General features: G+C 45.8%; 1 protein-coding gene across 4 annotated transcripts in view; it reads right to left on the bottom strand.

Moving 5' to 3' along the window:
- The window catches only part of SLC4A11 (solute carrier family 4 member 11), a 102,257-nt gene that overhangs the window by 61,101 nt on the left and 14,184 nt on the right, over window positions 1-26,972 (bottom strand). For all 4 annotated transcript variants that reach the window (XM_082759763.1, XM_082759762.1, XM_082759761.1 and 1 more), the window contains exons 2-3: window positions 17,920-17,970; window positions 6,357-6,509 (exon numbers count right to left, since the gene is read on the bottom strand). In XM_082759763.1, coding sequence (XP_082615889.1) covers window positions 6,357-6,509; window positions 17,920-17,953 — 187 coding nt within the window. In that variant the 5' untranslated portion in view covers window positions 17,954-17,970. The remainder of the gene's footprint in view (window positions 1-6,356; window positions 6,510-17,919; window positions 17,971-26,972) is intronic.

Consider the following 26,972-nt stretch of genomic DNA (forward strand, 5'->3'; position numbering starts at 1 on the left):
GCCCATCAACACACAGGACAAGAGCAGTTCACAAAGAAGCTACAGAGGTACTACCAGCTTTTTTCTGGCACCGAGGTATTGCACAAGCAGGATCTCAAGGTGGGGGGCTTTGCTTTGCTGTCCTGCCATGTCTGTGCTGACCCTGGACTCATTCCCAACAGGCTTGAGTAATTTTGGTTAGATAGAGTTGTTAGCTAAGTAATTATGCCCCTGCTATCCCACATTCCCACAACAGGACAGTAGGCTGAGGTGCAGGAGAAAGCCTAAAACCAGCTGGGTTCATCCTTAAACTGACACCCGGGTTAAAAGCAGGGGGGCAAGGCAATAGCTGCTGGTGTTTGGAGTGGGCTGGAAAGAGGCCGGGAGGGCACAGAGGAAAATCTCACCTGAATAATGCTCAGCACAGGCATTGTAAGCTGGGCGGGTGAAGGTTTATTGCCTCTCACTGCTTTCCTACCATTGCAGAGGGATTGGAGAGACAGACAGACTGACCAGGGCTTTTGCACAGAGCCAAGGACAGGATAGGAGCTGAGCAGCATCGCTTATCACACCCCTTAACTCAGACACAAAAGTGAATTTTCAAAAAAAAAAAAAAAAAGCTGCAATAGGTTTTTATATTAAATTAGAAGCAGGGGAAGGGACAGGGGGAAAGGTGTTTTTTTTTCTCGTGCCAACTGAAGGGCCAGGGCATCCAAAAATCCCAGGGGAGCCGCCCCGAGGCAAGCACAAGGTGAAGCACCCAGAAGGACAAATGTTGCCTTCGTGCACTACGACCCCCCCGCCTCCGTAAACACCACTTTGAAACCACCCCTGTCAGGAAATTCGGAGGGAGGCCGGCCGGCCCCCCCCCCCCAGCACAATCGGTGCATCCACTTTCCATTAGGGTATAGGAAGCTTCGGGAGTCCAACATCCCAGGCTGACATCAAACTGCTAAAACAGGAGTTATCAGATGGAACGCGTGGGTCAGCATTGTGCCGTGAGACATAAAAAGGGCCTCGGTATTAATGTGAGGAAATGTGACTATTGTGTGCAGAATGATACCCATTCAGGCCCAGACCACTTGTCTCTGGACACTACTCTCCCTGGAATATCCTTGGCGCCAGCATCTAGCTTTTCTCCTCGTCCCCTTAAAAAAAAAAAAAATCAAATAAAAGCCCTCTCGGCAGGAGAAGCTGAAGCACCGTGTTTTGCTGCGGCGGTGGCGGGCGTGCACGTGCGTGCCGCTGGAGCAGATTACAGGAAACTGTTGATTCTCCATATCTAGGAAGGATCAATTGTCCGGAGGGGTGGAACAGGCTTTAATTTCTCGTGAAGCGTAAACCGTGTTCCGCTACTTCCCCCCCTTCCCTCTCCGACAAAGCCCCGGCCTGGCCGTGGATTGGCTTCGCGCTGCCAGCGGGATTTTGTCTCCTCTCCACCCCAAAAATCTTGCTCCAGGCACCCCCCTCTGCAGCTGAAGCCACCAGGATGAGCATCGGCTGCAAGTAGCAACGCATACAGCAAAAAGTTCAGCAATGACAGCTCTGCAAATCCCTGGGAAACCACACCCTGAAAAAAACCATGCAAGCCACTACTGAAATCTGGGGAAGGAAGAGAAGGCGAACTCCGAGCTGCTTGAAAAACCCTAAGCTGCAAGAATCAGGTCTGAAGCATGAAAATATTCAGCTGGCTGGCTTCAGGGAGCTGCCAAGCAGATCAGGGTGTACCACAGCTGCCTGCAAAGCAGCCTCCCCTGTGCCTGTTGCAAACCCACTGCCAACTTCCAAGGCTGCACCTAAACCAAATTTCTGTATTGGTTTGCAGGGATTTATTTCCAAGGGTGCTGCGGATGAAGCTACCCCCTAGTCTGATGTTTTTGTCTGATGTTTTTGCAGCAGGCTGAAGCAGCTGCGGCCCAGACTCCAGAAAAAAAAAAAATGAAGTTCACATCCAGATAGCACTAATACAGAAGGCTTAACACACCTCTGGGTAGGTGAGAATAGGAAAGGAGTTTTAAAGCCAGGCGAGGGAGCCTGCAAGACACTATCTGGCTAGCCTGGTGGTTATGAAATATGCAGGGCTTGTAGCACAGGTCTGGAGAGGAAAGAGGTTCTCCCAGCCTGCATAGTAATGTGCTGATGCCCCCATCCTCTGGTATGAATCCCCAGGGACTAGAGCACCAAGCTTGATTGATTTTCCACCTGCAGCACAAGAAATATCCCTCTGCTCCTGCAGCAGGGATTCCCTCTGGCCTGGGGCAGGGATGTCAGGGGAGAGGTACTTCATCCAGGGCAGGACTGCAGCACCAACTCCTGAAGAAGGACACACAACAGGGTGCAGACCTAACTTTTTACTTGTATGTGTTTATTGTTACCTCAGCATACAGCTTAATCTCTTTAAAAATCATCTTGACCTTCCCCCAAAAATGCAGATCCCAAATCCAAGACCAACCAGCTTCAGATGAGACCCACCTTCATACGGTGGAGCTACCAGCACTTGCTGAAAGCAGATGTCTTATCAAACCCTAAGCTGGAAGGCTCAGAGGCAGAAGAGAATAAAAAAAAAAAAAAAAAGCATTTCATCAGCTTCCACAAGGAAGCAATAAAACACCCGGGAGAAAGGACCCAAGTGTCAAGACAGAGAAACATTTCAGAGCCTGTGAATCTGCACCAATCTGGGCTCAATATTCAATGCAACAGCAGCCAGTATTAATAAAAATGAGACAGGCCATACCTTACCCCCTAAATTTCTTCAGGCTTTCCTGGTTTACACACATCTGTGCACACAGCCCAGCGTTTTATGACAATGGTTAATTGTCAGAGTTTTATGGGCCGTGCTTGGTTTTGTTGGCTCAATGTTTAATCCCATGCAGAGCTCTTTTTAAAAACAGTATTACAGTGAAGTGCATCCAATTACGCTTGCAGCAAGCTGTACATCCATCATGCGGAGATTAACAGCTCGACAGGATGATGGCAGAGCTGTCACCGGGTCTGTGATTCGACTTACGTTGCCTGCCAGCACCCAGCCCCTGGGGTACCAACTCATCCCCTCCCCAAGGGAGATTTTTGGATTTTGTTAGCCCTGTGCTAAGGCAGGCAGGAACCTTGCAGCAGCTTGCCAGAAAAGGTGCCAACAAGTGAGAATCTGGACACCACGCTTAGCCAAGAAACTAAACTGATGACCAGAAGAACCATCCACAGGCTCACAGATACTACAGAGCTGCATTTTTTCTCAGGTTTTTCCTTCAGGAGACTGAACAAGTGTATTTTAAGCAGTGAGTGCATCAAATGCTAGGGACTAAGTCAATACAGACAGTGTTGGAGGACTTTCTTCAGAAGATGGGCCCATGGTTGGGGTCCCTCAATGGGTTTCATGACAACCTCATTTCTGGAAAGAGCTTAGACTGTGAAGAGAGCATCTCTCCTCCCCCAAGTTCAGGCTACTTCCATAAGCAGAAGAGCTTACAGGGCTCATCTTGGCTACTTTCAACCACCTGAGAAGTCAGTTATGCTTCTTCTACAGCCATGGACCAATGCAACATGTAAAATCAACTCTGGAAAGCACTTCAAAGCCACCTCTGAGAAAGAGCTGACAGCCTAGATAATGAACACCTGGGGTCTGATGAATCCTACTGCTGATATTCAGAGGACCTGGATTTTTTCTGCTTGTCCCACTTACTCTTTTTTTCCTTGACAGCATCAACATCTCGCTTCACACCTATCCTTCTTAAAAATTTCAATTCCAGTTCTGTCTGAAGCCTGTTTTTAAAACCTGCATCCTTGTGTTTGGGAAGGGGACTCCAGCACATCAGAAGTCCATTTTTTTCTGAAGCATTCCAAACATCTCAGCTGAAGAAAAGGGATACAGCTAATACCACAGTCACAAACATCACTGCTCGAGGCAGATAAGGAAGTCCTTTTTGTCCTTTTTCAAATGGAAGGGAAAATACAAAAAAGCCCAGGAGGACACACAGGGAAAGTCAAGCTTCCTCAGATACAGAAGAATCCACTGCGCTCACATTCCTCATCCCTGAACAATGCACCCCACGGCATTAAGCCCAGACTTGTCATAGCTGAGTACAGTCCCCCTTAGGTCTTTCAATTGAGATGGCATTTGTAGAATTGTAGGCTTGAAAATTGCTAGATATTACTCTTAAAGTCACCACTCAGAATCAGAAAGCAGGCTTCTATATAGCCAAGCAGAGGGCCGTGCTATGGCTATTCTGCATCACCACTTCCAGTAACTGCACGCTATAGATCAATCAGGACTTGCTTGTAATCCAAAAATAACTTCGAGCAAACTTAAAGGACTCTCTGAAAATGTGATGCCAAGTATAATCCAGAGCCCTTGCATTTAACCTCCAGAACAGTCAGTACCCACTCACGCAGGCTGCAGGCTTCCTCCAGCTGCCAGGATAAAAGCCAAGTCACTCATGTTCCAGAGGCCACCTTTTCTTAAGCACATAGCACAAAAGCCAGGTTAGCTAGCCCTTCTCCTTTACATTTAGCACATGCATTGCAGAGTGCATTCAAATTGTGTACTAGGGCAAAAGTCATCCATAGAAAAAGCTAAAAATAATAATAAAAAAAAGATTGTAGTCATAGCAAGCATTTTTGATATTTTCACAGTTCAGTGCTAACTAGGCTGGTTGGAAGCCCCCTCTATGTTGCTCTCCATGTCAGGCAAAATTTATAAGGGATGTCAGCTTGGCAGGGGTACAAAGAACATAGTTTTGGGCAGGCATGTCCCCCTGCAACACAACTGCACAACCACCTTTTTATTCTCAGTCTTCTCCCCCTGAGGAGTAGCACAGCACCGGTGCCAGCAGAATCAGGCTGACCTGAAATCCCTGCACTCAGATCTGGTGCTCTCCGTGCCACTTGCTTTTTGAGCAGCTCTCCTTTCCCCCTCCCAAAACACTTGGCCTATAGAAACCAATTGACCACTTAAAGCAGACACCACAGCTCAACGAGGGTAGAAGTCCCATGGGTTCAGTTTTCACTGCTTACTCTGCACCAATGCCAACACCGCTGTCCCACAGGCCCTCCTCCCCTTCATGAAGCTGCCTTATAGCACGCATGAATATTGCTAAAGGCTTAGGGGAGATTGTTTATAGAGTTACCTGCTCCAGGGCCAAGTGCCAGAGCTTGGCACACAACAGCATTCCCCTCTGTTGTGGGCAGATTGAGAATAATTTAAATACAACACTGGATGCCCATGCACAATTGATGCTTTGTTGCACTTCCCCATCAATCAAAGGGCCAATTTTTTCAGCAAGCATACTTCTGGTCAGGACCAAAAACCAACCAGGTTTCACCAACACCGTGTTGTCCTGAGGTTTGCTGCTCCTCTAGGAGTCAAGAACAGAGACTAGCCTACCTCAGCAAGCTTATCAAACAAAAAACCACCCAGGGCTGTAGTCCTGCATGCACATGCTTACCCTGCTCAACACAGCAAAGGGGACAGGAACAGCGATTGCATTTGTTGATACAAAGCTACACTTGCACCAGGCGAATCTCTGATTTTACTCTGCAGGGACCTGACCTCTATCAGAGGATTAACAGGCTGTTTTTTCCCCCTTTATTTCCAATCTCAGTGCAACTGGTGTGGAGATTGATTCCAGACAGCACAGTTAAAATCAAGAGGCACATACACGACACCAAAAGTCCCTCCACATACTTTTTACCACCAGCAACTGACCTGTACAAACCATAGCCCTGACTCACCTCCAGCATTGAATCAATGTAGAACATCAAAAAAAAAAAAAAGCTCTAAACCCCCCGCATCATAGGAAACCCCAGAGGCACATGAAAACTACTTGGAGACAGTACATGCACCAAAGAAAACCCATCTGATTTCTCACAATAAAGCCTTGTCATTAGGAGATCTCTCCTCCAGTGATCAGCCTGCAGCACCAAAAGCAATGGCAGGTCCTCAGGCCCCAAATGCAGAACTGAGTCCCACTGGACCTGATCTAGGCTCTTAGACACTTTTTTTTTTGTTGTTGTTTTTTCTAAAAAAAAGTCTTAATTTCGCAAGGGTGGGCGCAAAGTCACCCAGCACAACACTTGACAGCCTTGTGCTGTATGGCCCAGGTGACTGCATCAGATAGGTAAGCATTCACCATGGGGTGCTGCTTTTTTTGTTTGGGGGAAAAAAAAGAAATAGGGAAAAAGGAATCAGGACACTTCATACAGATGGCTGAAGAACAGCTCCCAGCAGCCAATTCTTATTGGGTTTTCCAAAAAACACTCTAGAAATCTCAAAGCTGAAAACCAACACGCTCATAGTGCAGCCTGGAAGGAGGGGAAAGCAGGGTCAGCCATTTCACCCCTGTTTTTGTCCTCCCAAGCTCTAGTGGCAGGGTGATACTCACCGGTGGCATTGGGCGGCACCTCCAGGTTGACATTGACGAAGAACCTGATGCTGTCCCCCGAAACGATGGAGGAGTTCACAGCGTCGAAGAGCTCCTCTCCCCCTGCCTCCTCCTTGGCCTCGCAGCCATCGTCCGTGTCGCACTTGAGGTACCCTGCCGACAAGAAGGACATGAAGTTAGCCACGCTGCGTGCTGTGACAGAGCCATGGGGGCACACATACGCACTGATCATCACCACTAATGGCCAGAGCCATGCAGCTGTGGAGGCACCAGGGCCTCACGAGCGCCTTCTCTGAGCCTTCAACCGACAACTGCCACAGGGAAGCAAGAATCGGCTTCCACAAGGCTCTGTTGGTGATGCTGAGGCCTGTGTCCAAAATGGCCGCTCCACAATCCAGTTTAGCACATAAACATGGGCCTGATTTTGGGTGTGGGGTCAGGGCGAGTGGCGGCCCTGGCACCAGCAGTGTCACCAGGGGCTGAATGCCACCAACCAAACCTCCTCAGCACCCTGCGCCTGGAGCAAGCGGTTTCAGATCAATTCTGTGTGACCCCACTGGTGGGGCTGGCACACAACAAATCTCCAGGTGCACTACCAACCAGTTATTTTTTATTGTTTGTGGAAATTCAGGCCCTGCATGTAGTAAATCAGCTCCAAATTCATTAGGCACCACCTCACTCGGATCAAAAACCAGTATGAAAACAGACTGGGGTTCAAAACATTTGCAATTTTCAGTGACCCTGAAGCAAGCACAGTGCCACAGCCCTCCCCGGCCAAACCCTGTGTGTTCACCCACTGGCAGGGTGGTTGCTGTGCTTGCATTTTAGCAATTTAAAACAGAGAGGGGAAAAAAAAAAAAAAAAAAAGGTTTCCAAGGAGACACCCAATGCAGATGGACAGACAGACTTGTCGCTCCCCACAGAGCCAAGCAGTAGGTCACAGAAGGTGGCAGCACCAAGAGAGAGAGAGAGACAAGTTTCTTAATTACAGCAGACAACTCCTTACCCTTTTGCAACGTTTCTAATTAGAGTTTAACCTAGTCACATTCAACAGCAAGCTGGTTCACTGCAACATTTTATTATGAAGCAGCTGGAAAACTCTTGTGGTGTGCTCATGTATCATGTATAATTAGAAGAATTAGGGACATTATAGAACATCAATTTTTTACATTACCAGGATTATTCAGCAGCTCCTACCCATCTTCTGACAAGTCTTTTATGCCTAATTTGAAGCAGGAGGGATATATTTCATTAGCTTGCTTTAGGCACTATAGCAGAATGAAAAGGGTGAGCTTCAAGGCAGAAGCCTGAATAGAAACCCTAAAATATTGATGGCTTTTTTTAAAGCTTCATACGAGCCAATGTAGATGCAGCAGCACCAAGAGAAGCAGCTAAAAACAGTGCACACAGTCTGAGGGATCTCGAGCCAACAGCTCACCACTGCAAAAAAAAAAAAAAAAAAAAGTTGTGAGCAGGGAAGCCACAAACAGGAACTGTGAGGCAGGACAGGGGCTGCAGCGCTTCCTGCTGCGAGCCCTGCACCGACACAGGCTCATCCCCACTGCTCTGCATCTTCCAAGGAAGGACTCAAAGACCAAAAGAGGCTCAAACTTTCACGTGACTTCTAAGCCACTTTTCTGATGTGTTAAAAACTTATCAAAAAAAATCTAATTAATTATCCCTCTCCACCTCTGCCTCCATCTGCCTGCTCAGCAGTGGAAAGCATGAACCGGTCCCATCTGAACAGCTCTCAAGGCTTCAAAAAGCACTCAAGCTCCTGCTGTCCCCATCCAGCCTGTCAGACAGCCAGTAATACGCACCAAGGGCTCTGTCTTCTGCTGCTGCTGGAGCTCAAGCAGCTGTTTCTGTCCCTGCACAATGGAAATTTGCCCAAAACAGCCAGAAAGAAGAGGGACAAGGAGAGCATAGGAGACAAACACATCAGGTATGAAATAGGGTTGGCAGATATACCAGGACTGAGGGGCAGCCTGTGCCCTGGAGGGACAGACAAGGGCCAGGCAGGCTGCCTGCCAGCACTACAGACTCCTGTACAAGCATTTCAGCCTCAAGCAACGTGCAAAACCTGGGGTTTAGCTCCTCCAAAACACTTAGTGGACACCATAACCTCTCCTCGCCCATGCTGAGCACCCACTGGTGTTGACACACCCCTGATACCAAGAAGCTTAGGCAGCCCTGCAACACAAAAACAGCTACAGGTGGGCCAAAATTCATGATCCTGGCTTTTCCATCTCAGCTATATCCTGGATGGCAATCCCAGGGAAGATGTCACAACAGGTCTGCGTCTCATCTTTCCTGAGGAGTGGGTCAGACAGGAAGCACACAGTCATTTAAGCACACTTCACAGAGCATGAGATTTAGTTTTCTCACCACCTCATCTCAAAACAAATAGGTAAGAGCCAGGCATTAAAACTTCTGCATTTGTTTCCCAATCCCAGTGCAACTGGCTTGATAGGAGAGCAATAGTGGTAAGCCCTGAAAGCAGAAAGGGCTAGAGATGGGAGAGAAAATGTGCAGGAGCTGGAAGAAGGGCAAGGGTGGAGTAAGATCACAGGGCTGGGCAGAGGTCAGTGAGGACTCTGGCAAGGGAAGCATCCTCAGTTCCTCCCTCCTTAGGGGAGGAAAGAGCAAAACAAAAGGCAGCCGAGTCTCCTGTCCCTTGGGCAAGGGGCGGACAAAACACACTGCTTGCAAATAATCCCAAACCTGGGCTGTACAGGAACTGCACTCCCAGGCAGGTGTCTGCTTTATCACTAAACCACCTCAAGGCTTCAACCCAGGCTGTTTTGAATTCATCTGCTTAAGCCTGCCAGGTATTTTAAAATGCAAGCAACTTATACCTGTCAAGCACAGGGTCTCCTTGAGGCAAGGAGATGAGCGGCGTGCATGGCAGATGCACCTTCCCTGTGGACACAGGGCTTGAGAGCCACCTCCAGCCCCAGCAGCTGCTTTCCCCTCATCACCTTAAGGGCTGCCAAGTGCCACCCCTGCTCCTCGAGGGGTGGCAGATGCCACAAGCAACAGCAGAAGCTGTTCTGTTTCTCTGAAAGCTTTGGCAGTGTTTTGCAGAAGTTTGGAGCAGGATCTGATGCGGCCATTGCATAATTTGTGAAAATATTGATCATGTTTCCATATGGAAGAACTCTGGTGCTTTGTGGCTTGTGCTAGTAGTTGCTCAGTGGATGTAATTAAACACCTTTTGTGCCTTAAATTGGCTGGGGAAGAGTTAAAGACCTTCAAAGCAGCACCTCGACACCCCGTCTCTATCTCTGCAGATTGCTATCTTCATAGGAAAGCAGCACTTGCTGAAATGCCAGGAGTTACATGACAGGGTGAGTCAGACCCCTGAGCACAGGAAAGGCCACTGCAGCCTGAAACAGTCTAAAACCACTACAGAAAAGATACAGAAATGAGATTTTGCTGAGCCTGAGGCTAGAGTTAGGTAGAAAGGCAAAGGCTGCTGAGAAGATCAGCACAGCCCTCCTGTACCTTGAAGAGCACCTTGTGGTCACAGGATTATTTCCCCCAGCCCTACAGGACCCATCTCACAGGGGACAGAAATGAAAAGTCACAAGAAGTCCACAAGGCCAAGCACAGCAGGCATCATCCTACTGAAACAAAATCTGCTCCTCACGGTGTGCAGCCAGAAGGAGCTTTGACGTTAAGTCCTTCTGCACCTCAGCTCATCACTTGGAATAGGAAAATAAGCCACCTTTGCATTTTATAGCATGGCTAGGAGGAAGCTACAGTTTTTCTTGACATTATCCTCTAAAGGATCACTGATCCTAATTCTCCTCCTCAGTCTCCCTGTAAATCATGCAGGGCCCAGGACCATCTCAATACCCATCCCCAGCCTCAACTTCACTCCAATCACCACCCCAGTTCTGTTTCTATCAACCCTCTCATGAAGTGTTTACCCTGCAGATATTTTGCTTTTTTATCTGGACTTTAAGAGCTCTGGGCTCTGAACTGGAAGAGCCCTGAATTGAGCTGCAGCAAGTGGAGGTGGCATTACCTCTCCCACCACTGTCTAAGCAGCACCTGCAGCAATAAAAATCAGTGGAGGAATAGTTATCACAAAGCACAACTCCAACACCATGCATGTTCCCTCGAAAAGCTTAATTGCTCCGTGGGAGCAGCTCTCACAGCCCAGGGGCTGCAGGCTTCTCCAAGGAAGCCGAAAGTCTTAATCAGAAAATTCTCCTGGGAAAAAAGCAGCTATGTTCCTAATGACATCATCCCACATGCCAGGCTACGAGACTCATGCCAGACACAGCCCCAGCATAACCTTTCAGGTATGCCTCAGAGGGGACACAAAGCCAATCATGTTATTTTAAATCAACATCTGCAAGCATGCACACTCTCCAGGAGGTTAGTACAAATGCATCCATTCACACCTCACTGCAAACTCTGTTTCAATGCTTCACCTGCCTTCCTGTGCTAAGGAAGGGTTTAGGGGGAAAATTGGGAATTTTTGCTTTACTGTTACCCAAACATTGCACAGTCTAGGCGTGTGTGTATTACACAGGAGGAAAGTTTTGTTTCAGTATAGATTGCTGCTACTGTTTAGACAGCAGTAGCATAGATGAGAGTAAGATACACATCCACAGTTTTTCTATTTTACTCTACCAATCTAGCTAAGATCAAAGCTTATCGAGAGTTGCTTACTTCTGCCAAATCTCTGCAAAAAGTTTTATTTCTGAATACGCCATATGTGATCCTTAACACTAAAAACTCTCAAAGCAGCTTTTCTGGAAAGACTGATTTTTATCCTCAACTTCCAAAATTGCCTAAACTACAAGCCTGGAAAAGCAGACAAGCACCTGTTTGCACAGCAAAGTCAATTCCTTCACCCAAATCAAACTCCAGCTTCCAGAATACTGGGATGGCATCTGCCCTTCTTCTGAAGCAGTAGCTGTCCCTGCCCATGAGATCTCTTCAAAAAGCCAAAAAGTTCCATTAAATGAGTTCTTTTGGGTTCACACAATCGGTAGTTTAACAAGATGAGGCAGTCGTATTAAATTCATTTAAGAAAGCTGAAATGATTTGGTTTCATGATTTAATTTCTAGGCACAGAAGGTAACAAGTCACAGGACAGTCCTTTTTGTAAAGCAGCACTGGTCACCCTACCAGAGTAGCTAGCAGTGTGCACTGTGCTCCTGTCAAAGACTTGCCTTCTAACTCCAGTGCTTTAGATGTTTTTGTCACTGATCCTAATCCATTCAGAACTAAACCCAACCATTGGCCTCACCCTTAGTGTCTCAAACCATAAGCTTCACATAAGCCAAATGGCCAGCACTGCTGCAGTTGTATTTGATCAAGCAGAGGAGTTTGCTAATTTTTGTTTGAGTGGGCCAAGGACTATGTGCACCGCCTTTCTCCAAGGAAATGTGGATTAATTGTAGAAGGATGAACAGGAGCAGTAATATACATTCTACAGCTTTTAAAAATAAAGGGACATCAACTTAGACACAGACATTACCCTAAAATCAGGTCTGGTTCTTCAAGCATCCCAGTGCTCAGCCATAATACCATGTTAAAGGTCTCAGTCTGAGTTTAACAGTGAGCTTCGTCTGTTTTCTCCAATCCTTTGGATTTTCATTTAACAGTAGACACTAATTTTCAAGAAAGGCATGAGGTTTTAATTAGCCTACAGTAATCAGCCTGAGCTGAAAGTTAGAGGGCTTGCTTTGCTCCCTGAGCACTGCAGGTTTGTGGATTCATCCCACCTCTCAGAAAACACCCAAATTCCCTGTGTTGAGTGCAAAAGTAAACTCTATTAATAACAGAGCCTCCACCTCCATACTGACCTTTACACAACACACAAAAACGTGGACTCCTATCGCCTCCAAAGGGTAGCCCACCTTACAGTTGATTAATATTAGCAGGGATAAAGCTATCAAGGGATGCAGAGAGGGTTAGAAGCACTTTGCACAAGCATTACCAGTTCTCCAGCCCGCACAGTATTTCAGAAACAAGGATCTATATAGCATCCTGTACACACACTAACCAAGGCAAGCTTCTGGTCACACATCACAGGCAGATTTCAGCATAATTTCTTATCAGAAATTCATCTGAGACAAGAACAAGAGAGCAGCTTTTAGGTAAACATTTGCCTAGATTTTATATCTTCATGCTGAGGTTAAACTTCAAAGCTTATTTTCAGATTTTTTTTTTTTGGTAACTCATAAGAGTCTGAAAAGCAAATCACGAAAGATTTCCTCCTTCCTAACAAATTACTCCATGCCATCGACAAGACAAATTAGCGCTGCAGCCACAGAGCAACAGTCTCCAAAAGCTGCTATCACATCACTTTTTGCGAGGCTGTCTCCAAAATTAAAAATTTAAGCCATTGATTAAATAAAGCAGCTCTGTATACAGCTGGATGCTTGCTAGAATTTTAAGCTTTTTCCTTCGGTTCACAGTTGAGGTATTCCTTGGCAAATCTCACTATTTTCAACCTAGGGAGATTTACCTACCCAGTGGCAGGCAGCCACACGGACAGTTTATGCCAGCTCAGGAGAAGGCTACTGGGGGTTAGGGGGTTGTCCACAGGCTGTGTTGTTGGACTGCTTGAGGCCTTCTGACAACAAATTGGCAAGATGCATCCAAATGTTACCTCCCTTGCTTGTGTTGGACAACCTCCTTTATTAAGCTGAATGCTATTCATTGGCACAGGTATACGAATGGCTTTTCTGGATCGTTTAGGTGAGATTTAGAAAGCATCTTCCAGCTCCAGCCCCTCCACAGGTAGCTTGTAAGAAGCAGAATAGCTGGGGATGTGCTGGTGATGCTTCTTGGCTCTAGAGAAGCTATTGGGAGCCCATCAGATACAGCTCTGTGCATGAACGGCCACCTGCTGTGAAAATGTCAACCCTGAGCTTTGAGTGCTTCAAGGCCACAAATTAAACCAGAATTTCATCTGGTTAGAAAGGTAGAAAGCATCCAGCCGGTGAGTTGCTGAGACAAGATCCACATCCTTGAGGTAACACTACCAGCCAGCCATAACTTCACTTGCATGTTTCCAACCCTATTTTGAGTCCCTCTTTTGTCATGAAGAGCCAGATGGAAATATAAACTTTCCCCTGCCACTTCAGTAATAATTCATAACAGAACTGAAAGGACTGATCTGCTACAAAAAAAACACCCAGGCACTTTTGAATTAATTCCAGTATTGTATTTTGCAGCCAGATTTCTAGGAAATGTTGTGAATAATCCAAGTAATTCAGTGGGGCTTTGTTTTGTTTTTTAAAAAACACAGCAGCACGTGGAATTTCAGTTCTGTACCAGAACCCACAGAAATCAGGAGTGTTCATTTTATTATAGGCCTCCTGGTAGACAGTTCTCAGAAATACATCTGCCAGAGACCCTCCTCTCAGTCTCCCCATCCACAGGTAGCAGTGGTGTATCATCTGCTGTTAAGTTGGGCATCTCATCAGCGAAACCCACTGCGAAAGAATTTGTTTCACAAAGACGTTAAGATTAATCTCCTGGTTGGGCAAACAATTCCAAGACAGAGATGAGTCTAAAAAAAAAATACACAAGAACACCACACATACCAAACCGAACTGAAAAACAAAAGCAAGTAGATAAAATATATCCAAACATCCCAAGCCAGACTGGGGCCTTGGGGCCCTTCAGCACAACTGCAATTTATTGTGCCAGCAAAACCAATTAATAAGTCAGAGGAGACCAAGCAGTAAGGGATTCGCTCTGGAAGACAAAATTTATGCTGCAATATCTGTTGAGCCAGCTTTAAAAACAATGCAACAATTCAGATATCCCCAACGCTACGCTGCGACTCCTTCCGTGGGATTTTGCAAGAGGAACTAGAAAGCCTCCAGTTTTGTGCCTTATCATAGAAAGTTCTTGCACCAATTAAGCAGCTCATCACACACCAGCAGAATTTAATCATTTGCAGCTAATAGCAATGCCTTTAGAGCTAATAGACTTGTAGTGAGCACTGGCTGCTCATCACCCCCATCTCCTCATAAAGAAGGTGCAGGAGGTTGACAGCCAGGGAACAGTTCAGAGTTTGGTGAGTTATTCTGAACATGTATTGCAGAGCCACATTTCATCTGGATTCCCATTATCTTCAGCTTTGGATTGGGTCTACGAAATCTCATTAGTCACCTGAATTTGCCAGGAACAAACCTCATTTAAGAAAAACCTTGCTGATGATTCAAGCGACTTAAACGCACAGTCCGCACCAAAAAGTACTACTGCACAATGCCAGATTTGGTTCTTTTGTTTGTGGAAAAAGGCTCAATCCAGACATAAAAGAATGGGTAGAAAACACAGATTTCCAGTGAGATATTGTTGTCAGAAGACAGCTATTAAGTCTGATGAAATACATGAATCAAAACCAAATGTGGCCAACAACTGTCACACATACCTGCTGTCACCACACTTCACATCAGAAAAACTTCTAACTGGGCAGACATGAACTGATTTCCTCATTTTTCATCCTAATATTGCCTCTACAGAAAGATGTTAGGCAGATTTTTTTTTCCTGCCAGCTATATCACACCAATTTACCTTCTGCAATGCACTGAAGAACACAGCCATGGCTTTCAGCTTAGTTCTTCCAGCAGTAGCAGAGAACTGCAGTACACCAGAAACTTGTAACTTGTGACTAAATACATGGGCTCCTTTGATCAACTTTCCAGATTTTTAGCCATTTAAGAAGTTATCAGACAGGAGGCTATAAAAAAAACCCTCTGAGCTTTCAGAGTAGTCATATATTAGCATCCGTTTGCTAGAAAATCCTTCCTGGGCTTTTCCCAGCTCCTCGGTGACTAATAAACAGAACTACAAATTATTAAATGCCACAGTAAGTTTTTGCGAACAGCAAATATCCAGGCAAGTCTTACAAAGCATTGTGTTGGTGCAGCAATTACCCCTCATATAATGATTTAAGCTAAAATTGAAATCTCAACTTTTAAGGTCTGACACTGCTGCAGCTGTTATTGAGAACACAACAAGAAGGAAAAAAAAGTTAGCTGGCAAGACACAGTCTTCAAACAGAGCCTCAGATATGGCCTGGAACAAAAACATCCTAATTACGAAGGATACTGAAAACCATATGTATGAGAGATCTCAGGAGGAGATAAGGAAAGAGCCCAGCTGTGCAAAGGGCAACAGCATCAGGAGAGATTTCTCAGCTGAGAGGTGAGGGAAAAGAGTGCTAAGGAAAGTGCTAAGGAAACCAAAGAAAGGGTTGCTTTTAAAAAAAAAAAAAATAGGATTTTCTTCGAATTTTAAAGCATGTACTGGTCTCAGGACTGAACTGGCTGGTCCAAACAAGTGGTGCAAAGAAACAGCTTGATGATTACATAGCCTCTGTTTCAAAACAAGCTGTTTTGAAACGACATGAAAAGGTAACTTCTTCCTCTGCGGTTTCCTCTAGGCCTGATTAAGTTTCTGGGCAACCCCTCGAAAAATCCACATTGAATTTCTACAGTGAGCCAAGGTGCTGCCTTGCAGAGGGATGTGGGGATTGGCATTTGCGGCTCCTGGGATACGCTGCCTGCATATTCTGTGCAGAAACACAAACCCTCAGCTCAACCAGGCAGAATAAGGTGACTCATCACCCAACACCAAGTGAACTTTCAAAAAAGGTCAGTTTGTAATGACTAGAAGGCTCTGAGGAAGAAGAAAGACAGCAAATTTAAGGGTGAGGAAAATACACCGTATTTTCAATCACAACACGGTTCGATACCACACACAGGCTGAAGATGAACTCGCAAGCAACAATCCCTCCTTTCCCCAATCCATGCAGAAGCATAACAGGAAAAAAAAAAAAGCAGGCACAGCTTCATCGAGCCCTTACTGGTAGCTTTAAGGTGCCATCTCCTTCAAGACCAAGGAGCTGGATAATACAACTGGGACGAAAATAAAAATTCTCACTGCCATAGCATCAAGTTGAAAAAAGGCAGAGCTCAAAGAAGAGCTTTACACAAGATAGGCAAAAACCACGTACGCTAAAGAACATCCAGAAATCTGCTGGGGCTTGGGTTTGATATTTTTCTGTAATAAGAGGAAGGGAAGATACTGAGTTCATCTGCTAGAGGCAGTTACATCCTGAAAATGGACACTCAGCAGCTTCACAGTATACGATGTCAGGACAGATAGCTACCCTGGTGTTCTGTGGCAGGAGGGCTTAGGGTGAAATAGGTGGATCCAGGAGATTGTTGCATAATTGGGAAGGACAAATGCAGCTGTATTTTTCCCTTAGCAAACCCTTACACAGCTCTCAGCCAGGAACTAGAGGCTTTGTCATCTCTCCAGGCTCCAGCCCAGATCACCCTCTTACATTCCCCTTCACAAGAAAGCACCAGCCACATCCCAAGGGGACACAAGCAATCCAAGGAGGGTAGAAGCAGAGCTACCCAAACCTCATACCCCACATGCCTTTAGGAAACCCAGAAATACCAAGGAAATAAAGCCTTCTGGAGTTTAAGCACTAGCTTCTGCCCTTCTTTTAGTTTACCCAACCTTTTCAAAAGACCTCTTGCTAGAGCTGATGGGACTTGCTCCCAGTTTCATCCTTTTTCCTCTGAGAAATTGGCTTATATAGTACTTTCAGAGAAGGCAGAAGATGAGTGAGCCAGTGCCAGAGGAAGGATTGTCAATAGTAACACTGGATCTACTGCAGCTGCATCTGGCAGATATTCAGCCTCCCCTTCCCAGATGTTAACCTAAAGGCTTGGCCCTCTGGAAGATGAGTGTTGTGACAACTACAAGCATCTGCAGACCTAAATAACCTAAATAAAGGAGCATTTTAGTCCTGTGCTCTCCCCATTTGGCAATCCTGAGCACTCCGAGCACTACACCACCTCCTCATGGGCAAGAAACCCTGTGCCTTCAGATATCACAGGGACTGGTCTTGGGTTCACATCTTAAGATGATCTCTCCCTAACAACCTCCTGCCCATATTTCTTTAAAACCACAGAAAATTGGAACTTCCCATACCTCAAGTTTGGCTGTATGCTATTTCTGCCCTTATCAGTACCACATCTAAGAACTCAGCCACCTTTGCTAAGGCAGATGATGATACAAGCTTCTAAATGCCTCAGTCTAATCATAGTTCAAAAGAAATCCTTGGGACGTTCTGCACTAAAAGATGCATTTACTGGAACCATGTAATGTTTGCCTGATGCTCTTAACAGGCTGTCTCCAAAGGGATCTGACACCTACATCTGATCTCCACTCCAAAAAGTGGGAAACAAGTGCACTTGCCAGGTTGCATTACAGGAAAACATCCTGAGAGAACTGGAAAAGCAAGGAGCCACCCAGAATAGTCAGCGTTGACAACATGAGGTGATTATTTACTGCTTTGAATATCTAGACCATCTACAGGATATAAAAATGCAGAGTCTGCTTCCAGTACTAGATTACACAACTATGATGCAAGCCTGTGTTCGCATGCTGCTTAAGCTACATGAATTTTGTATCACCCGTTTCGAGTTCTCAGCTAACCCTGTAGCACGGCTCTCACTCCAATAAGGTGAGACAAGACATAAGTCAGTCAAATAATACTTGCCACTCTCTTCAAAGAAGTATCCATTTCTTGACATCGCTGCTGGTGGAGACTCTAGAAAGAGAAAAAGGAAATGTAAGAATCATCACGATGCTGAATGTCTTCACCCCGCTGCTAAGTTCACTTTAAGCCTGGATTACAGCCCCAAAATACCACAGGCAGAAAATTTTCCTCGATGTGGCAACTTTTAACCTTTTGTTTATTGACTTTAGCATTTACCAGAATATCCCATACAGTTGCAATTACCGCATGAAAACAGTTAGGCTGTCTCAGGCATCCTGGGCTGGGACCACAAAACAGCGAGACCAAAGATCAGGACAAGCCTGATTGTATCACAGTGACCTGTTGAACCTAAACAAATGCATGCACAAATAATAGATGCTAAGCATGCAAGAGAATCCTTTTTAAAAATATAGGCCATAACGAAGTCCAGTCTTGGATAAAAAAGAACTAGTTTTGTGTAGTAAAAACAACACAATTCAGATAAGAACAGGTTTTTGCATCCTGTCCCAATCTTAGTCATTAAGACATCCCCCAAACAGCTCTTGGCACTTGAAGATAAGCACCAAAACCCTGTAGCCTTCCTTTGCCTGCTTCCTGAGCTGGGGTCCTGCAGGAAGCACCATTTGCACCAAGAGGGTCTTGCAAGGAAACCACAAGTGGGAGATGACTGACCAAGAGCAAATCCACCAACACAGCAGCACCAGGACCAAGTCCCTCATTCATCATGGGATGTTTTATTTGTTAGCAAGTCAGTTCTGCAATTACTGCTGGGAAGTTTGGTATTTACCAAGATGTTCGTACAGCACAGGAGCACCTGCTTTCAAGTGCAATCAAAGTCTGGTAGCCAAACCCAGGCTGATTGCTTATAACACTAGCAGTATTTGACAACTCAGACTGCATGAGCTGGAAACACCAACTCCAACTCAAACACAGGTGCATGCCCTGTTTTAGCAGCCAGTTGATAAAGGTCTATTTCAAGCCTTACAGGTCACCTGAGCAGTCCCTTGCAAAGGCAGCTCCTGGATGCTGCCTCTCTATTCACAGCTTCCCAGCCAAAATGCAATCAGAAAGAGGAATAGGTTTGCTCTGTCTTTCCCCACTTCATTAGGCTAATCAAACATTACCTACGCAAGCCTGGGATGAATTTGGGCCAACAAGGAAAGAGGTCTCGCCTGCTTTATTGTTCTGCAGATTAGGTTTCCTGCTTTTTCGTTTGAGGTATGAGATTATTTCCCAAAGACCCTTTCTCTACCCCATAACTTTTGGCTTACAGGTTATACGCACTTGTTTTCCCCTCTCCCTTTAGGGTGTCGCATTTTCAAGCATTACAATTCATCCTGGCCCACCGGGAGCCTTTGTGCACCAGGCGGATACGAGTCACACCCCTGACGACAGCATCTTCCAGCCCTAACACTTGTCACAGCTCAGCATGGCTCAGACATTTCAGAGCAGACAGCATTAGCTGCGCAGGTTCCTGGAGGGACACCCTGATGACTATTAAGAAAACACACACAAATCCGAGGGCAATTCAAGTGTCTGGTCCAAGAGAGAAACACAATGTTCCAAGTTCATCCCAGAACAATGGGCCGGAGGAACAGACGCACCGTGGCCAAGGGGCACCCATTAAACGAGTCAATTGTTTCCCTCCACCTGGAAGGGAAGGAGAAGAGCCATCCAGGCTGATTAGCATGCTAATGATCAAAGGAAGGTTGTTAAAGAGGCTCTTATTGTGTAATGATTGCATTTACGTAGTTCAGAGAAACAAACAAAGTCCTCCTAGGCAGACGGATTACCCAAGGAACAGAGGCCAGCACTCCCCTGGGATGGTATATCAATCCCTCACATCTACTATGGCTTCTGAGGGAGCCTGAAGCAGCATGCTCATCCTTCGGTAGGCAGAATGAGGCCACTTGGTTTTCCTTTAGCTGAACACACTTATTTCTACAGGTCAGATAACACCCAGTGCTTTATTCACCAGGAACACCCATCTGCAGCATTGCCTGGGTTGACCTGGTGTCTTCACGGGAGATAGGCTTGGTCATTGCTTGGACTAGGCATGAAAAGAGCAAGGTTGGAGTGTTACAGCACCAGTGCCATTTCATTAGGTGGCACTCGCTCCTCTGAGTCACAAACGAGCAGTAGTCCCCTAGGCAACATGCTCAGGCAATTATTTTGAGGTGCTGTGTTGTGTTGTTTTTTTTTTTTTTCCAGATGAGTCATAAAATAAAGGTCTTAACCTTATAATTAAAGATGCAATGGCACGTTTAGGAAAAAAAAGTCGGGCGTTCACCCTACTATGTCCTGGCTGAAGTTCAGCCCTGGAAATTTGCCTTCTCCCTACGTAATATCATCCCAGAGTGCCAATGGGATTTGGGCTTCAGAACAGCGGTGGCGGAGCCTTTTCAGAAGCTGCTGCATCCCCCACGGAAGGGGCTACGCACATTGACATCAAGCATGGTAGGGAACGTGCCCAGGAGGTAAAAGGCAATGGGGTGTTTACACAAGTGTAAAACAGACACACATGGAGCTATGGAACTAGCTTAAAGGTCAACGTGCTCGCAGAAGTGGAGGTAGGAAGGGTAAATTGGGGGCTACACCATCTGCATCTCAGAGGATCTACAGAAAGCGAGATCCATCCAATTTAACCACACAGAATAAAAGGAGACATTTCAGGGAGAGAAGGGCAACTCTCCTTATACATCACCTTTCCCTTTCAACCCCCACATTTCTCCAAGCTGTTTGGCACAAGCAAGCCTTGCTTATATTTGTGGCTTACTAGCTAAGAGCAACACCAGCTAGAACCAGCTAGACTGTGCTTCAGTAGATGCTCAGCAGCAGTCAGCAAGGCAAAACACGCCAGCAAGCTCTGTGTGCTTCTCCTTCCACAAGGCTTTTGGGATTTTAATGAGGTTTTGGCTCCTTAGTCATGTTTTCCTGAAGACTGGAGTAGTGGGTTTGAGTTGCACACAACTAACATCATAGCAGAGTTATCTTTCCTCTATCAAGAAGGTACATACCCAAAGCCTGAGACAAAACAGCATTTCTTCCCAGCTCACCTCCCTCCAGTCCTTAAAATTCAAAAGCCCATCCAAGAGGTAGCTACAAAACACTGCAGTAATTAATTCATTTGCTTAGCTTAAAGAAGCCTGGCCTTGGACAAGCCTTCAGGTACATTAGAGATGCATGTTAAAATGCTCCAGGGTGTGTCTGGAGTTGCAGACTTGTTTCCATGAAGTAAAATCAGCCCCTGCACCTTTGCAGGCTGGAGGAACAGACCTACATGCTGGTGAGCATTTTGTTATTGCAGGGCAGGATTTTTCTCCCCATGCCACTTCCATCAGATGCAAAGCCATGTTTATATAGTTTCTTTCCCCCAGGTTTGTTTTTTTGTTTAGATTTCAGCAATTAAAATCCAAACAAGGCAGTTTCAGCAAGACATAAGGACAGGCTTCTATAGACAAAGCTGGAACAGATTACCCTGAGGAGCTAAGATATACACCACAGCAAATTGCCTCTCATGCCTTCAATATCTGATGAAGAGGGCTACATCCTCACTCTCCAGGCTCTTTCTCATCCAGCACCTACAAGGACAACCAGACTCTTCAATTGCTTTCCTTATCCAAAGGGATGCTACCTCCTACCTGTCCAAAAGCACAGGGTATAGCTCTTTTGATAAGTTCAGTATTTTTAAGAGTTAATTTACTCCAAACTTCAACCACCACCCCACCTTGCTCCCTACAAAGACATCCATTAAATAAATAGGATGGGCATTAAGAGCATCACCACGTAGTTCCTCCTTCACATTAAAACACTTGTTTTCTCATCTTCATGAGCATTGAATTTAAAGGCAAAACCCAGTGAAGTGCTGCAAAGTGGAAAGCAGCGCTTATTTTTCTAGACTCGGGGATAACAGCTTGGATCTCAAAAGGAAGCCACTGCCCTTTGACTCGAAGCCACTGTAATCACTTGGAAAGAGCCACTGGGGGGAGGTATATGAAGCTCAGAGTACTTTAACCAGTAGGACATTCGAGTTTGCTGTAGCTTAAGGTGCTCAGTCTTAGGACTGAAGTGATCCACAGGGGGAAGCATCAGACAAAAAGTGGATGAGCTTCCTGATTTCTTACATTCTTACCATTTTTACATTTGCATTTCACAACAAAAGGAACAGACAAAACCCTGCCATGCCATCCTCCATTATTAAATTCCTGCAGGGGATGCCTCTCAGATCTCCTAATAACCCATTTTAACTCTCTTGTTTTAAGGTTAGTAATAAGCTCTCTTGAGCCTTGCAATATTAGCAGATTATAAATAAAAACACATTCTCTGGATACTTCGATAACTCGATTAAAGTGTTCTGCTACTGGCATCTTCCAAGTAAACAGCTCTGCAGCACAAGCCTTCTACTGAAGCAAAATGTAGCTTTCGAACGAGTGGGTAGCATGGGAATTTTGACTACAAACCTCAGCATTTGTGATTTCCCTCCAGTAAAGCTCTCTACATCCTGGTGTCTTGGTATTATAACTAGAACTTATTTTGAAGCAACTCAATTTTTAAAGAGTAACCAGACAAAAAATCACTTTTGAGCCTTTTAATGATGGCACCTCTTAGGTCTGTCAATTCAGGTAGCACATCTGGAACATTTAGTTACTCGGTAAGTACCGAGGAGAACATCCTAGGTACCTTCAGCACCTTTCAGCCAGCCTGTGCTGCAATACCCTAGTCCCCAGCACTTTCAAGCCTTCCTCCAGTACTGTTTTGCTGTTGCTCCGGGGACACTTCTGGAACTCATCAGTACACACACCTCTTGCCTTCAGGAGGATTTCAAAGAAAAACAAGTCACTTCAGACAGTTTGTTTTAACTTCTTGCTTAAAGGGTCAGCTGAAAAACCTTCAGACTTCCCCGGTCTTCTCCCAGGAGGGATTACCAATTCTCAGCATGACGCCACCCTAAACAGCACATTTACCTGGAAATAAATGTCCTTTCCAGAAGACACGCAGGGCTTTAGCTTTGAGAAAGGTCATCAGCCACTTCAGGCTTCCTTCCATGAACACATTCGTCAATGCTAAAAGCATCCATCACCACCACTAAATAGTTGAGCCAGCTCCCCCACATAATGGGGAAGTTTGCAGCTGATTCCCTACCTCAAACTGAGATCCGAGGCCAAGCCTAGTTTAGATGTGTAGGGTGTTATCTAAGGATTAATTCTGACAATACAAAGCTACCCCTAACCAGGGCTCCATCAAACCTCTTATTTTAATATTAATAGGGAGCTCAATCATCACTCTGGTTCTCTTCACCCTACCATGACTTAACACCACAAGACAAGGGGCTGCAGCTTCACAGGTGACCAGGGAGATGCACTAAGGTCCATGGGATTTGGGGTGGAGAGAGAATATTTGCTTCACCTGCCTACTAACCAAGTTATACCACTTCCCTCCTCCACCCAAAGTCCACAGAAAACTAGACAGATGTAAGAAAAAAAACAAGGAATATCTCAAGAGAAACCTTCAGAAGGGGGCTGCTTTTATTTATGGGAAGCATTGACTGAAAGGAACCTGTAAGTGAGAATCTGAAAGTCTCTGTATACAGTAAGAGACTAACAACAGCTGGAGAAAGAGGAAGCTTCAAGCTCCTTTTGTAACCCCACTGCATCACTGTAGAGGAAGAGAAAACCAGCTCACCAGGCTGCGACTCCGATCACACTGACTCACTGATCACACTCGAAAGGTATCAATATTGCAGGATTCCCCTGCATAGCATCATGCTTACAGAACAAGATCTTTGCAGTTTTCATGGAAGAGCCAAGCTGCGAGGTCTCCCGGTGGAGACATCTGCTGCAAATTATTTAAAGCCCTTCAAGTCAGCAAGAACGGATGGACAGCAGCATGTGAAAAGCTGTTTTGCCTGAAGTTACCACTTCTCATTTCTATCTACACGTTAAGTAGCTGAGCCCTTCCCACAGCCTTTAATACTTCAGCTGGAAGAGGCTGGTGAGAACTCATCTCATATTGGCAAAGAGAGACAAGAAGCATGCCAATATGCTGCTTTTCCGAGCAATAATGATCGACATACAGGACAAAAGCTTGAAATTTTACCTGTTTTCTCTACACCTGAGAGGTGTGACAAAGGCTAGAAAAAAAAAAACAAAACACAGAAGTCCAGGTTTCAGAACTAATCACCGTAATTCAAGGAACTGTAAGATGAGTAAGGCATGCTTGTTAATACTTGGGCAGGAAAAAAAGCAGCTGGGAAGTACAGCTATAGGAGCACTGCTGCCTGTGACAAGCCCAAACACAGATCTCTCCCCAGAAAGCACTGGTTTGCAGCCACAAAAACATAGGACAACATAATAGAAAAGACTCTATAAGGGTAAAAAGAAATTGTGATTCATTAAATGGGCAATATCAGCACTCAGCTGCCTTCTAGGGTGTTTCACCTAGAAGGGATAAAAACCAAGATTAACTAAAGACCTCCTTACAGCCTCTCTTCCCCTGCAAGCACCATGCATGCTTCTTCACTGCAGACACCCATCATCATTCCCAAGCAGAGACTGACAGGGATAAACCCTTCTAGAAGACATGCAGGTGCCCTATTATCCCTCCTCCTCTTGTCCTCTACTCATCTTGGTGGTATCACTAGGGAGAAGGGCAAAGCAGAGCCCCAAAGCACGACTGGGTGCTGCAGGATGGCCACGGCATACCAAGCACACCCAGCCTGAGAGACTTCACCCCACACAGCACACCCAGAGGTTTAAAGCAGGTGCTGGTATGGAATGGAAGGAGTTGGCATGGCTATGCAACAGAGCAGGGATTTTCTTTGGAGACTTTTACCTAAACAGGTTGTTCAGCACAGCATCTGCAAACACAAGAAATCAGCTTGTGAAGTCTTGAAGGCAGCTGTTACAAGGGCTATTTAAATCTACTCCAAACCCCTTCGCCTTGGTAAGCTTTTCAAAGACAACGTGGGTCGGAACAGGCACTAAGGAGGAAGCTGTTCTTAAGCAGCCCGATCTACTGGCCAGTTGCAACTTGAGCCAAGAAGTTTGGACCTGCAAGGACACCCGCATTGGTTTCCCTGTTCATAGACACAACCAGTCAAGGACGCCTAAAAAAAAAAAGTATGGATGTTTAATATGCTTTTCTTGCCACAAAAATGTGGCAAAGCATCACTTGCACCCCTCATCCCAAAAAGAAGCATCCCTAAGGGATTTGCACCCTCCTCTTTGCTTCCTTACATGAGTCCTACACCCCTCAAACTCCCATTTTTATGTCCATGAGGTCTGTCTGACCTCAGGCTAATAGCTCTAAAACCCCATAGAAAACAATTTCTTTGAGTTTTGGAGGACACCACCAGCCCTCTGACATCTAGGCTAACCTAGACGGTGCAGGAATCATTTAGGTCTAGCTACAAAGTGCCCAGCACAGCACAGCCACCCTGGGATGCTGGTCCTGATCCAGACAGGAAAGGACTTTCTGGCTTCACAGCTCAGGGAGCACTAAAGCACTTAATTGGGGATCGTATGCAAGGAGCTGGATATTCTACTGATACAGAAAGTGGTGTGAGGAGGTCTTAAATCATGCCACGGTCACTCCAGTGCACAAAACCTCAGGACTCATTTTCACAGTTGCTGGCTGTGGAAATAGAAAACATGATATTGAAAGGATAGAGCAGGAAGCATCCCTCCTGCCTGCTCACTCCCAGGCAAACACACACCCACACACGAGCTTGGGGATCAGACATGCCTGCTTTCAAAGCAAAAGCATTTTCCTTGCTGCTGCACTGAAAAATCCCCCTCTTCATCCCCTCCCCGGCTTCCTCCGGAGCACCCACTGCAATAAAGCCACCTAATAAAAAATTGCCTGCTGCAGCAGTGACAGCAAGGAGACCTCCTCCCCCCAAAAAAACATGGGCACAAGAGGTTTTGGTGTCAGTGGTGCTTGGATTTACCAGCAGCACCAGGCTGTCCAAGGTTGACTCATCACAATTTAGCCCACCCCAAGCAATTAATATCCGAGGGTGCCTCCCAGAGGTGAGCTGCAAGAGGAAGCGACCCCGTAAACTGAGAGCTGTGCAGCTGCTTTGCTGATGGGATCTCTTTCCCCTTCTCAGCCAGGTTTCTTGGCCAGCATTTAGCAGGTGAGCAGGACAAGCCAAGGAGCCGGGGAACAAGGACTCTTTGGGATTTGGCTGCCAGATGAAGAATTTGGGCTATTATCATTCTTTCCTCCCCCCAAGGTTTTGTTTTGCTGGGCCCTCTAGAAATGTGATTTAAGACTCGCAAGGATTTCTTGCAGGAGTGCTACACAGCGAGGAGTGAAAGCAAATACCTCCGGAGATCCCACAAGTTGGCAAAGACCCAAGGACAGACCAGCTGAGGCTTCAGCACACTTTTCCTGAAGCATTTGAATAATTTAGAAAGCTTTAACTCTTACTGACAGCTTTCCAGACAGCTCTTTCACTTACAGGGCCCTATCAAAAGAACCTCATAACTCTTAATCGAAAGAGATAAAACAATGGTCCCAAATCTCATTCAGAGCTGGATACAGGTTGGGAAAGGTGTTTTGGAAAGGTGTTTTTGATGTTTTTGTTGAAATGCTTTCCCTGGACAGGGAGGTCCTTCCCAAGGCCACCACCTGCCACGTACCCACAGTGGTACTGCATAAAACACAAACTTGGTTAAGAGTCTATAAAATTTCACCTGCTCAGAGCTATCCAGAGGAACAGAGATGTTCCCTGCAATATTTCATCTGCATTAAATACTGCAACAATTCAGCAGCTACAAGGTGTAAACAAGTAACCACAGACACCTCCGGTCCCACCTTCCTCTGGTGGAAGAGCTGCTCCAGGAGCAGGTGCAGCATCCCCCCAGGGGACCGGGATCATGTTTTGGAACACGAAGTGCATTATCACAAAGTTTTTATCCTCCATCTCATTGCCACCGAGATAGAAAATAGCTCTGAGAGGCAGCAGTAGCAGGGCCAAGCTTTGCACCAAAGTTAATCCTGCAATTCTTCCCACCTCCAGCACCCAAAGGACACCTGGATGGGACAGG

Source organism: Aythya marila (assembly GCF_965140915.1).
Source record: "Aythya marila genome assembly, chromosome: 4".
Taxonomy (NCBI): domain Eukaryota; kingdom Metazoa; phylum Chordata; class Aves; order Anseriformes; family Anatidae; genus Aythya; species Aythya marila.